General features: G+C 42.3%; 1 protein-coding gene across 1 annotated transcript in view; it reads right to left on the reverse strand.

The window, feature by feature from the left end:
• The window catches only part of NECAB1 (N-terminal EF-hand calcium binding protein 1), a 194,094-nt gene that overhangs the window by 35,122 nt on the left and 145,569 nt on the right, over nt 1-13,403 (reverse strand). Inside the window, exon 6 of the mRNA XM_004602353.2 lies at nt 12,826-12,962. Within this exon, the coding sequence (XP_004602410.2) occupies nt 12,826-12,962 (137 nt within the window). The remainder of the gene's footprint in view (nt 1-12,825; nt 12,963-13,403) is intronic.

Genomic DNA, 13,403 nt, shown 5'->3' on the forward strand with positions numbered 1-13,403 from the left:
CAGGCACATGGGTTGTTTCTGACTATTGTGAATATTGCTGCTCAGAGCAGATGGCATTTCTGCTGTGTGTTTTTGGGCCCCCAGGGCATATTCTCAAAAGTGGTATTGCCGGGTCAAATGGAAGCTCAATTTCTAGCTTTTTGAGAAATATCCATATTGTTTTACAAAAAGGCTGGACTACTCAGCATTCCCACCACCAATGAAAGAGAGTCCCTTTCTCCTTGCATCCATGCCAGAACTAGTTGTTCTTGTATTTTGATGTGTATTGTCTCTGTGGTGTGAGATGCTATCTCAGTTTTATACTGATTTGCATCTCCCTGATGATTATGATGTAGAGCACTTTTTTCATGAGCCTTTTGGTCATTTGTATTTCTTCTTTAAGGAAGCTTCTATTCATTTATTCTCCCCATTTATTGATGGGGTTAATATTCTGTATTTCTTGCACTGTCTTCACTTTGTGCAATGGATTGTTAAATTTGATTTGAAAAATCCAAACCAGAATCTGTTTATATTGAAAAGTAAAAGAGTTCTACAAAGGTGATTTTAATAAACAGAAGCTTCTACTCCATAACAAGATTTACACAGAGGCAATAATGCACCACAGGTATTTGAGTATCTTCATATCTGTCTGTAAGATGCTTAATTTGCTCCTTGTGTTCCAGTTTTAATCTATTAACTTCCTAATATAAAAAACCCAGACAGATGATATATACATAAAAGTGTTTTAAGAAATTTACAAGATGGATGTTTAAAAAGATGGGTTCAACTTGGAAGGCAAGACTTCAGGTTTTCTTTATACTTTTCTATAAAGACACGATAACTGGAATTTTAACAACTATTGGGGATCATAAGACAAACTTGCCATGAGACAAGCTTACTAAATGGAAAAGCCAGGAGGTCTATGATAAATCTACAGAGTTGTCACTCATGCTTTAAGATATCTACCAGTAGGCTTTTTAATAAGAAATAAGTCTATTTATATTTGAATCCATTTTCTTTCTTGTTATGCGTACTAATTGGTATCATACTGCCAATTTATCAGTTAGTTAGTATTAGTAAAATCTAATACTCAACAAAGGATCTGTAGTATCAGATTGTATAATTACTTTTTCATCTTTTCTGTTAGAACTCTTCACATTCCCTTAAAAATACCCTAGATTTCACTTTTTATTTAGTATACTTCTTGTGTCTGTTGAAAACAGTTACTAATTATTTCACAAAGAAGGGTTCACCATGAAAAAGAAAAATCTTTGTGGCAGTATGTAAAAACTTTTACTTTATTTACAGAGTAACTAATTTTTAGGTTACATGTAATTTCTTCATCCAATTTGAAGTCATTGCTTTATTACATTCTGCCTTACATTTTCATGGAAAAATCTGTTTTTGGGGGAGGGTCCTTTGTTTATTATTTGACTTGCCTCTCTGGGGAGTTTCAGACAAATCTCTTTGTCTCCAGTATTTGAAATTTCATAATGGCATGCTTTGGAACTTTTATTATTCACTGTAATGGTCTCTCAGTTTGTTATAGCTGCCTGGAGACTCATTACCTTGTTCTGAGAATTACTTGTTCTGATGATTTTCTCCTTAGTTCTCTTTCTAGAATAACTATCTCTCAAACAATAGACACCTTGTAGTTACTTATATGTTTTCCTCTCTCTTATTTTTCTTCTCTTTGCAAAAATATCATTACACACTTATTTCTAAATCTTCATCAGAAGTTTTCATTTTGGCAATAATCATTTTCAGGGATATTTGAATGCTTTGATAATTTTAAAATAGCACCTTATCCTTAATAATATAAGAGACATTTTGTCTTTGCTTCAGAGGCAACTGATAATTTATTTAAAAAAATTTTTTTTACATTTATTATTATTTTAATTTCAGACTCTGTCTTATTTTCATTTTGGGGACCATACCCAGCGGTGCTCAGAGGTAACTCTTGACTTCAAGCTCAGGAATTATTGGTGGGCTTGGGGGACCACATGGGAATGACTCCTAGTGAGACTGAGGACATACGGGATGCTGGGATTATACCTGGGTCAGTGGCATGTAAGGCAAATGCCCTACCCACTATAGTGATAGTGTACTATCACTCTGGCCTTTAACATTTGTTTTTTCCTGTTCTTTAGGTTATTCCTCTTTCTCCTAAGCTTTTTTACCTTTTCTTTGACTCGTTTGCTTGCTAGCAATTTGCCCATCACAAAGGAAAGAGCCCAAGTATGATCAGATTTTCTGTGTCTGCCAGGCAATGCAAATTACTGCTATACTGTGAAAGAATCTGGCTAGACTGACTTCTTAGATACTTTCCTTGAATTAGTGAAATTTTTTCAAGAAGCACACTCCCACCCCCAATATAAAAGTTATATCATTTTGTCAAGATGCTGGAAGTATATTAATTGGTTTCAATACACATTCTTCAGTCTGTAGACTTGCTCTTAATTGCTTATTTTATATAAAAAAGAATTATTAGTGAATCACTGTGAGGTAGTTACAGACTTACAAACTTTTGTGCTTGTGTTTCAGTCATACAATGATCGAGAACCCATCCCTTCACCAGTACCCATTCTCCACCGCCGATGATCCCAGTATCGGTCCCATCCACTCACCCCAGCCCTCCACTCCACCCTGCCTCTGTGGCAGGGCATTCCCTTTTGTTCTCTCTCTCATTTTGGGTGTTGTGGTTTGCAATAGAGGTATTGAGTGGCCATCGTGTTCGATCTACAGTCCACTTTCAGCACGCATCTCCCATCCGGAGCGGGTCCTCCAAACACCTTTTACTTGGTGTTCCCTTCTCTATCTGAGCTGCCTTTCCTCCCGACTGCCCCCCCTGTCCCCCCAGCATATGAGGCCGGCTTCCAAGCCCTGGAGCAAACCTCCTGGTACTTATCTCTACTATTCTTGGGTGTTAGTCTCCTTAATGGCCCATTTTGGATGATCACATGCTGGTTCCCAGTTGTGCCAAGGGTCCATCTGTCCACCTTCTTCAATAGCCCAGCTCTAGGCTTTGTTAAGGATTAAACAGGGGCCATCATCTTACTGTTGAACCTTCAATGATATTTCAGCCCATCTTTACCCCATTTCTTTTTTTTAATTAAAAAGTATTTTTGGGGGGAGTCATTTTGATCCATATCACCAGAGTTCAGGGCATACTCCCAGCTCTGTGCTCAGGGAATCACACCTGGTGGTGCTTGGAGGTTGTGGGGTGTGGGGGAAGCTAGACAGTGCCAGGGATCAAATCAGAATCCTCTATGTTAAAGGCAAGTGCCTTCATTAATTCTCTGGTCTCTATCTCTAGTCTCTCTCTTTTTTCTTTTTGGGTCACACCCAACAATGCACAGGGCTTACTCCTGGTTCATGCACTCAGGAATTACTCCTGGCAGTGCTTGGGAGACCATATGGGAGGCTGGGAATCGAACCTGGGTCGGCCATGTGCAAGGCAAACGCCCTACCTGCTGTGCTATCACTCCAGTCCTTACTCTTCTTTTTAAAGCTTTATTTTTTTAATTCTAAAATTATGTATTAATTAATAAATTATTTTTGGCTTCTTTTAATGTTCAGGGGTTATTCCTGGCTCTGTACTCAGGAATTATTCCTGGAAGTGCTCAGGGAACCACATGGGATGCCAGAGATCGAACCCGGGTCAGCTGTATGCAAGGCAAATGCCCTCCCTGCTATACTATCACTCTGGGTTCCCCTCTCAAGTCTTAATGGCACAGTTAGTTCTCAGTTAATTCTCGTGACTTTCTGAGGTTTTGTGATACCAACTACAAAACATCTCAGCTGCCTACTTAGATTCTTACTTACGCAGATTTTGTGTTTTTTATATTTACAGGGACCTGAGGGCACCTGTAACTCTGCAATGCTCAGCTCAGCTGATGTGACCTGACAGTTTAGTGCTCGGCCCTGCAGTGCTCGGAGGCTTGGAGGTCACAGCCAGCAGTGCTGAGGAGCCGTGTGTGCTGGAGCTGAAAGCCTGAACACGCCCAGCCTGAACTCCATCCCTGGGGTGCTCCTCCCTGTCCTTGGCTCTGTGTTTCAAAATAAGTTGTCATGAGACCCACCTTTCCACCTGCCAAATTTCTGACTCTACAGCTCTTGCCTTTTTATCACAGGGCCTTTTAAAAAAATTTAAACAGCAGTCAATTTTGATGCCATTCTATTGAAGGGCTTAAATAATAAGCAAAATAAATCGATTCATGCTTGCTCTCCAATATTCAATCCTCTTTCGGACAATTTTCTCAAATCTTTCATGGCTACTAAATATGTCATTAGTGCAGCTCTCTCTGTTTAGGCTAAGGGAATGTAAGCTGTGCAAACATTTATAGTCATAGGGGAAATGAAAGCTATTTCTTTACATCTATAATAGGCAGCCATCAGAAGGAAAAAAATAACTTCCAAGCCCAGAAGAAATCTGTCATCCATCTGGACAGAGCATACTGAAAAAAAAAAATCAGCAAACTTGCAGATAAAATTAGAAAAATAAAATTCACAAATAATTAAACTGAGTTCCCAGAAATCTTGTTTGTGCGGAGAGCGAGCTGTAGGAGAGAGGACGGGCGTCCTCCAGGGGGAATCTGCAGTATAAAGCGATGATTATTCTTGTCATTGGCTATTAGGTGCTTTCAAAGATGTGGAATTGAAGTGGCTCCCAGTTAGCCCGTTTCCAGGGCATCTTCAAAAAGCATTCTAGAATATCATCTGAAAGTCTCACCTCCGTGGCCTATCCAGCTGGACGCATCCCTTCTGGCTGAAATTGCCGTGTTCACATGAATAGACGCAGACACTTGGCGCAACCTGGCATGTCTAACTCATCACCGATGAATTAGGATGAAGGACGCCGTGTCAGCCCGCCCTGGGGCTGAGAGCGAGAGAACACGATGTCTCAAACCCCCCCCTTTTTTTTTATTCCGGGGAGGTTTTTGTGTCCCCAGGACTCCCAAATAATAAAATCTAACGGGACACGGATGCTGCAGGGAAGTCGAGTTATTACAACTCCCAAACGTTTTGAAACGTGACTTGAACTTTTATTGCCTTTACTTGAAGCAGATTCGAGAAACAGCGTGAGGTCTGGGTGGGGGAGCAGAAGGGAGGCCGTGGGGCCGGTCCTGAAGGCTGAGGTCCATCCCGCAGGCTGGAGGGGAGCAGGGACAGGCCTGACTCTGCAGCTTGGAGAGACTCCAGGGCGCTGACAGAGCGCAGAGCTGGCTGCGATTGCCCTGTGGCCTCTGCCGGCCTGCGCAGCTCCATCAGGCCGCCCCGGCCAGGGGCAAGCGCGCTGGAGACTGGCTCTGCAGCCTTGGTGTCTCTGCTGACCGCTGCTATCGGCCTTCCCACCACAAATCCCGCCCCCTCTGCTTCCCGAGAAGGGGCTGATCTGGCTTCCGCAGCTTCTGGAGTCCAGTATATTAGATCCCAGAGGAGGCCAGAGGTTCCTGTGCACTCTGTACGGTGACTGTCCTCTTGCATCTAAGGGACTTGAAGGTTTCTGTCGTGATGGACAGAACGGAGCTGCTCCTGGCCTTCTCCCGTGCTGGTGCAGCAAAGGGGAGCTGGCGATGCGGCATTCTTTAAATATTCGTTGCCAGGGATCTCTGCAACTTTTAGTGGTTGAGTGTGACGTTCAAAGGTAATGGGTTTGACCATCAAAAAATGGGGCAAAGAAATGAACAGAAACTTTACCAAGGAAGAGATACGAATGGTCAAAAGGCACATGAAAAAGTGCTCTACATCACTAATCGTCAGAGAGATGCAGATCAAAACAACCATGAGATACCACCTCACACCACAAAGACTAGCACACATCCAAAAGAACAAAAGCAACCGCTGTTGGAGAGGATGTGGGGAGAAAGGGACCCTTCTACACTGCTGGTGGGAATGCCGGCTAGTTCAGCCCTTTTGGAAAACAGTATGGATGATTCTCAAAAAACTAGAGGTTGAGCTCCCATTTGACCCAGCAATACCACTGCTGGGAATATATCCTAGAAAAGTCAAAAAGTATAGTCGAAGTGACATATGCACTTATATGTTCACCGCAGCACTGTTTACAATAGCCAGAATCTGGAAAAAACCCGAGTGCCCTAGAACAGATGACTGGTTGAAGAAACTCTGGTACATCTATACAATGGAATACTATGCAGCTGTTAGAAAAAAATGAGGTCATGACGTTTGCATATAAGTGGACAACATGGAAAGTATCATGCTAAGTGAAATAAGTCAGAAAGAGAGAGACAGACATAGAAAGATTGCACTCATCTGTGGAATATAGAATAATAGACTATAAGACTAACGTCCAAGAATAGTAGAAATAAGTACCAGGAGATTGTCTCCATGGCTTGGAGGCTGGTCTCTCATTCTGGGCAACTCAGGGAAGGGACCACCAAGTAAAATGTGGTTGGAGGTCATGTGGGGGAAGGGTGATGTGGGCCGAATACAGACTAGAGACTGAACACAATGGCCACTCAACACCTTTATTGCAAACCACAACACCTAATCAGAGAGAGAGAACGAAAGGGAATTCCCTGCCAGAGTGGCAGGGTGGGGTGGGGGGAGACGGGACTGGGGAGGGGGGGAGGGATGTAGGGTTTACTGGTGGTGGAGAATGGGCACTGGTGAAGGGATGTGTTATCGAACTTTGGGGGAAACATGAGCACAAAGATGTATGGATCTGTAACTGTACCCTCACGATGACTCTCTAATTAAAAATAAACTAAAAAAAAAGTGTGAATAAATTTAAGAGGCATTCAGAAAAAAACAAAAAAACAAAGGTAATGGGTTTGAAAAGGCAGTTGGGATGGAGAAGGAACCACTAGGTAAATGATGGTTGGAGGGATGGGAGATGTGTGCTGAGAGTAAACCAAGCACCAAACAGGAAGGCCTCTGAGTTCCTGTACTGCAAACCTTAGTGCCCAAAATCAGAGAGAGAGAGTGGGGCTGGAGCAATAGCACGGCAGCCGATTTCCTTGCACGCAGCCGACCTGGGTTTGAATCCCAGCATCCCATATGGTCCCCCAAGCACCACCAGGGATAATTCCTGAGTGCATGAGCCAGGAGTGACCCCTGTGCATCGCCAGGTGTGACCCCAAAAAACAAAATTAGAGAGAGTGTAAGAAGGATAGTACCTGTCACAGAGGCGGGGAGCGGGTGGGACGCTGGGAACAATGGTGGTGGAAAATGTGCACTGGTGGAAGGATGGGTGCTGGAGCATTGTGCGCCTAAAATGTAATCACGCAAGTTTGTAACTGTATCTCACGGTGATCCAATAAAACTTCTTTAAAAAAAAAAGCAAAGGTAATGAATGTGTTTCGGTCCCCAAGGGATGAGGAAGTGAGTTCCTTCCCTTCCTGCAATGGCCTGCACTTGCTCAAACCTGTCAGAGAAAGCAATTCTGTGTCCAGTCCCACGTCATGCCATGCCATACCATGCGAGTTCACCATGCCCCCTGCGAAAGCCAGAGATGCCAACTATTCCGGCAACCCCGTCTCCTCCTGCTGGCCCCACTTATACCTGCTTCTGCTCTGGCCCCCACAGGAATTCCTCAGTGTGAATTTTGGAATTTGAAAATTAATTCCTCATTTTTGTTTGGGGGCCAATCCAGTGATGCTCAGGTTTATACCGGGCTCAGGATCTCTGCCAGCAGGGCCTGGGAGACCATGTGTGGTGTCAGGGATCAAACCAGGCCTGGCCATCTGTCAGCAAACACACTGAGCCCTGCATGATCTCTGACACTTTTAAGTTTCTAGTCTAATTTTTTGGGTTTGGGTTGAAACCCATCTCTTCACAGGGCTTAGTCCTTGGTGTGTGCTAAGACATCACTCCTGGAAGTTCTTGGACGATCACATGTGGTGTCTGGGCTCATACCTGAGTTATCCACGTGCACAGCATGCACCCAGCCTGCTGCACTCACTCTCTAGCTCCTAATTTCAGTTTTAAAGTTCTCGTGCATTACAGTTCTTATTTGCATGAGCAATTATGGAAACTTCCTACATGATATAAAATATTAGTGAATATTTTGGATACACTGATTTGCTTTCTCCTTAAGTTGATTCTTTTAGATCTTTTTACTATACACCACCATGAAACTAATTTTTCTTTATATATTTAGTATATTTCAGAAGTCTTCAGTTGCTGGAGCTCTGCTCGGGGCTGGAGGGAAGCTCAACTCACCCGAGGGGTCCCGGTAAAGACCCCATCAACGGCCAACATCCAGAGACTATAAAACCAAGCTTCCGGAAGCGTGACATCTTATAGCCTAGTTCTTCCTCTCAGAGAACCTGGCAAGTTACTGAGAGTTTCCTGCCTACATGGGAGAGCCTGGCAAGCTCCCCATGGTGTATTCATATGCCCAAACCAGTAACAATGATGGGACTCATTTCCCTGACCCTGAAAGAGCCTCCAATGCAGCACCATTGGGAAGGATGTGTAAAGAGAGGCTCCTAAAATCTCAGGGCGGGATGAATGAAGATGTTACTGAGCCTGCTTGAGAAAATCGATGATCAATGGGATGATGATGATGATGATGATGATATTTAGTATATATTTTTACTATGTTTGTATTTATAGCTCTCAGTGACAACCTCTGATCACATCTAAATACATCTATAGTTCAAGACATTCTAAGCCCTCTCGGCCTATCATGTTGTTCTCTCAGATCCACGTCTCCTTCTAACTGGTTGTTCCTGAACATGACATGAGGGAGTGCTACACATAAAGAAACTGGGCAAAGATGCTGTCCTCCAGAAACTTCAAATTTAGTGTGGGACATAAACAAGATTAAGACTTTAAATAGACAGAAGTAATCAGAGGGAGAGAAACAGACTCAGAATGTTCTCTCACATATGTGGGACATCAAAAAACTATCAGAGGGGAATATAAATGCCCAAAGGCAATAGATTTGAGGGATAAATGTAGATAAGGGATTTTTTTTGGAGGGGGTATTTATACTTTTCAGTATCAATATCGAAATATTGCAAACCACAATGCCCAAAAGGAGAGGGAGAGGGAGAGAGAGAGAGAGAAGAGAGAGAGAGAGAGAGAGAGAGAGAGAGAGAGAGAGAGAGAGAGAGAGAGAGAGAGAGAGAGAGAGAGAGGTGTCTGCCAAAGAGGCAGGAAGCGGGTGGGGGGTGGGGGGTGATGGGAGGGAACCTGGGGACTCTGGTGCTGGGAAACGTACACTGGAGGGATGGGTGTTGGAACACTGTATGGCTAAAATCCAATCATGAATGGCTTTGTAATGCTCTAAAATTTTTTTTAAATAATAAAAAAAAAGGAAATGTGACACTTTCCGCTCAGACGAGACCCTGAGCTGCCACACACAAACAGCTCCTCCATTCCTGAGCGACCATGATCCCGGAGGCCCATTAACCACTTTCGGCACCCAGAGGCTTCTTGCAGAAATACCTCTAGACTGTGAACTAAGCTACGGCCCCATGCTGCCCAGGGAGGGAAAAGGTTTTTCTCTCTCGGCCTTTCCTTTCGGCAGTGGCGTGGCAACTGCCATCTTTTAGAGCCCACTACACGGAGGTAAGAGCTTGCAGTGATGCAACTTCTGGCAGAAATTTCTCTGGACTTAATTACTAAATACCAGAAATCCAAAACTGTGTGGCTGCTATTGTGGCCATGCGACCTCATATGCTCTTCATTCTCAGTAATGGAAAACATATTATCAAATGATGCCTTTCGGCAGGTCTGATTGTTGGGGGGAAATTCCAAATAATAATAACGAGTTTTCTGTTGAAATATTGAATGTAATCAAAGTAAAGAGAGATTAAAGTGAAAATCATCAACCACACAGGCAGAGTGGGGGGTGGGATGGGGGGTATACTGGGGTTCTTGGTGGGGGAACAGGTGCACTGGTGAAGGGATGGATCATTGTATGACTGAGACTTAAACCTGAAAGCTTTGTAACTTTTCTCATGGTGATTCAATTAAAAATTTTTTTAAAAAAAGAAATGAAGGGCAGGAGAACTGGCCTTTAGCAGGAAGCTTGGCACTGGGGCAGGGCTAAGGGTGATAAGTTAGGGAAGGGGACGCCAGTGCACGCAGGGGGGGGAATGCTTGCCACAGAGGCAGATTGGGGGTCAGAAGGGAAGGTGGGACACTGGTGAAGGGGACTGGACACCTGCGAAGGGACTGGTGCCTGAAACTCAATCACAAATATCTTTGTGACTTTGAAATTCACAGTGACTCAGCAAAAAAAAGAAAAAAAAGTTTAAAATAAATGTTAGGAGTAAGCCTATGACATTGGGCTAGAAGGTAAAAATACTGTTTTGAATGCTGTGATGACTTCCCAGAGAAAGGGCTGTATGAAGAGTGACTTAAACACCCAGGAGGGCCGAGCCGGATGAGAGGAGCAGGGGAATAAAGGCGGAGGCAAAGGGGGAAAGAAATTCTAGCCCCACGTTTGGGAGAAAATGATCAAATCCAGCCTACAGGCCTGGCTCAAAGTCCTCCCCATGAGTTGTCACTATTCTCTGACGGGACAGCAGGACAGAACGGGGCCATCCTCCTCCCAGCTCTGGTGAGAGCCCGGGGCTTCTCCTTCCGGTTTCCAAGGCAGCGGTAAGAAGGCACAGCCTTGAGGGGAGATTCTGTCACACGCTTCAGTGAGGTACGCCAGAGAGTCCCTGTGATGATGAAGGTCACAGACCCATAGAGGGACCAATTTTCTATTTTCTCGATTTTGTCATTTTTCCAGACTCTTCTTCTCCCCTCCAAAATATTACTCTGAAACTTGAGGTGGGATTTGGAATTTGATGGGCACCTCAAATACGAAAGCAATCCCCAAATTATCATCCTACTTATATATTTCCCATTCTTACAAGCTGGGTGTTTTGGGTTTTTTGTTTGTCTTTTGGCTACAAAGGAAAGATCTGTTCTCCAGTGTCCTCTTTCCTTAAACACTGCATTAAACTCTTTCTCATTAAACACAGCTGCGAGCCAGCTGTTGGCAGCAGTCACAGAGTTCAAGAGTAGCCTTTGGCCCAAGACAAAGAATGGTTGCTTATTACCATTCACTACGCAGGAGGTAAGGACAGAACCGGTAGAAGGAAAAAGGGTAGAAGGAAAAAAAACGAGGAGAAAAACTTTTTTCAAAGCCTCTTCTCAGGTGGCAAATGACTCATTGTATAAAGGAAGAAAATCCATTTTGTGTCAAGGAAATCCAAACAAAAGAAATGAGAAAAGCAACCTCATTTTTCTCATTAGGAATGGTGAAATCAATTTCATCGTATTCAAGACATTTGTTGTATCCCGCTAAAACCTGAGGAGCAGGATTATTGCTTTCCATAAACTAATTGTTACACATTGCCATTTATACCTAGCCATCCAAGGCAGTGAAAATTAGGAAGTTTAAATGCGGAAATGTCACATAGATACGCATGTTGGTTCATCCATTGCACGCATTCTCATTAGATCTGAAATTACAGGCTTTTTTGTTCGCATTTGGTAGCACTCACTCATTTTGACATTGTAAACACATGCTTGAAAATTCGACTTTTTTTGAAAAGTCCTAGTAATTATATATCCATTAATTTGTTGAGAAAAATCAGCTCTGCAAAAGTGCCTGTCATCAGTATGCTGAAAACACTTAGTGTGATTCTCCCAAATTTGAATCAGTTATTTAAGTTATATCTATAGATTTACAGAAACACATGCAAAAATATGTTGTAAAAGCAAGAGTTTTGCCAAATCCTTCTATAGCTTTCAAGGAATAAACAGCGTAATTCAAGAAGTAACAACTGTTGTGGGAATAATTTTCATGTCTGTTTTACACATTTCTAATTAATTTGTGTTTATCAGTATCTTGAGCTATATAAATATTAGATCACTATTTTTCTCAGTGAGATTAATTGGTATTATCAAATTTTGAAGTCTTTTATTTACTTTGCTGTTTCCTCAAATAACCAGATTTATTATTCAAATTCCCTTTATATTGAGGTTCTCTTAGCCTGTGAGTTTTCCTCATCCATGAACAGCCATTTGTAGAATGAGTTCACAACTCCCTGCTCTGACCAGTACTGAGTACTGTGGGTAAAGAGTGTGTGTGTGTGTGTGTGTGTGTGTGTGTGTGTGTGCTCGCGTATACTGTGGGTAAAGGGTGTGTGTGTGTGTGTGAAGGATTTATTTATTATTTTATTTTTATTCGATTTTTCTCTGTCCCTCTCGGAGTGCCGAGCAAGCTACCAAGAGTATCCTGCCCACACAGCAGAGCCTGGCAAGCTACCCGTGGTGTATTCGATATGCCGAAAATAGTAATAACAAGTCTCACAATGGAGATGTTACTGGTGCCCGCTTGAGAATGAGTTCAAATATCATCTGGAAACTACATGAAGTTGTGTTTACCCTCTACCTATCGCTAAAGTTTCAGTCTTCTGAAATCTCTTAACAATCTACTTGCTTCCCTGTATGTTATTTATCATGTACATCTTACATTTTAAATTTTGCATGTCTCATTTATGAACTAGACTTTGGCTTACTTAAGGGTTTTCTCACCATGTCTTTTAAAGACTTCTTAATTAATTGAAATCTGTTGTATAAGGATCTGGCAGGTACCTCGGCGGAAAAGCACTTTGCCTGACCTGCCTAAGGATCTGGTATCTCAGCAAGTAATAATCAATAACATTTGTTGACTAAATTATAAATAGTAAAAGTAGAATGCTCATTTTTTTTTTTTTTAGGAGCAGATAAACTAAATGCCCAGTGGAAGTCCCTGTCATTCTCTTTATAATCTATGAAGTCTCAATTTTGGTTTTCACTAGTTTCAGGAAGATTCCTTTAACTAGTCTTCTAGAAACATAAAGAGAATTTAGATGAAAACTTTTAACGTGCCTTTCCTGACGGGTTTGCTCCTCTGTTGTCTCCATGGCACATTCCAGTGAAGTCTGAAGAGACTGCAGCTGATTCAAGGTTTCCTTCAGCAAAAACCGAGTTACAAATTGCTCCAAATTGGATGCCTCTTGGTAGCCCTAAGGACGACCAAACAGATGCAATTAGAACTGTGGCAGGAAAAAACAATCAGTAATAAATTTCTCCCATGAACCTATCAAAATCAAAGCAGAACAAAGAGACAAGGAGAAAATAAAGCTTGTTAGAGAGGCTGGAACAGACCTCTCCCCACCCACTGCAAGGTGAATAAAAGTTCTCTGACACTTGCCAGGAGGTTAGGAAAAAGGAAAGAAATTCAGTAGCATTATAGAACAAATGTCCATAGAAAAATACATAGAAAAGTTATTATGTGAATAAAAAGTTGGAATGTGACTGACTCAGGGTTGGTTCTGCATTTTGTTTCTAAGAAATAGGAAACGATCAAGATATGTCTATCATCATATTAATCACATATAATATAATTATCATGAAATTACATGCATATTAGATAATTAAAATTATATTTATGGGGCTGGAATGAT

The sequence above is a fragment of the Sorex araneus genome, chromosome 2 (genome assembly GCF_027595985.1).
Source record: "Sorex araneus isolate mSorAra2 chromosome 2, mSorAra2.pri, whole genome shotgun sequence".
NCBI lineage: Eukaryota > Metazoa > Chordata > Mammalia > Eulipotyphla > Soricidae > Sorex > Sorex araneus.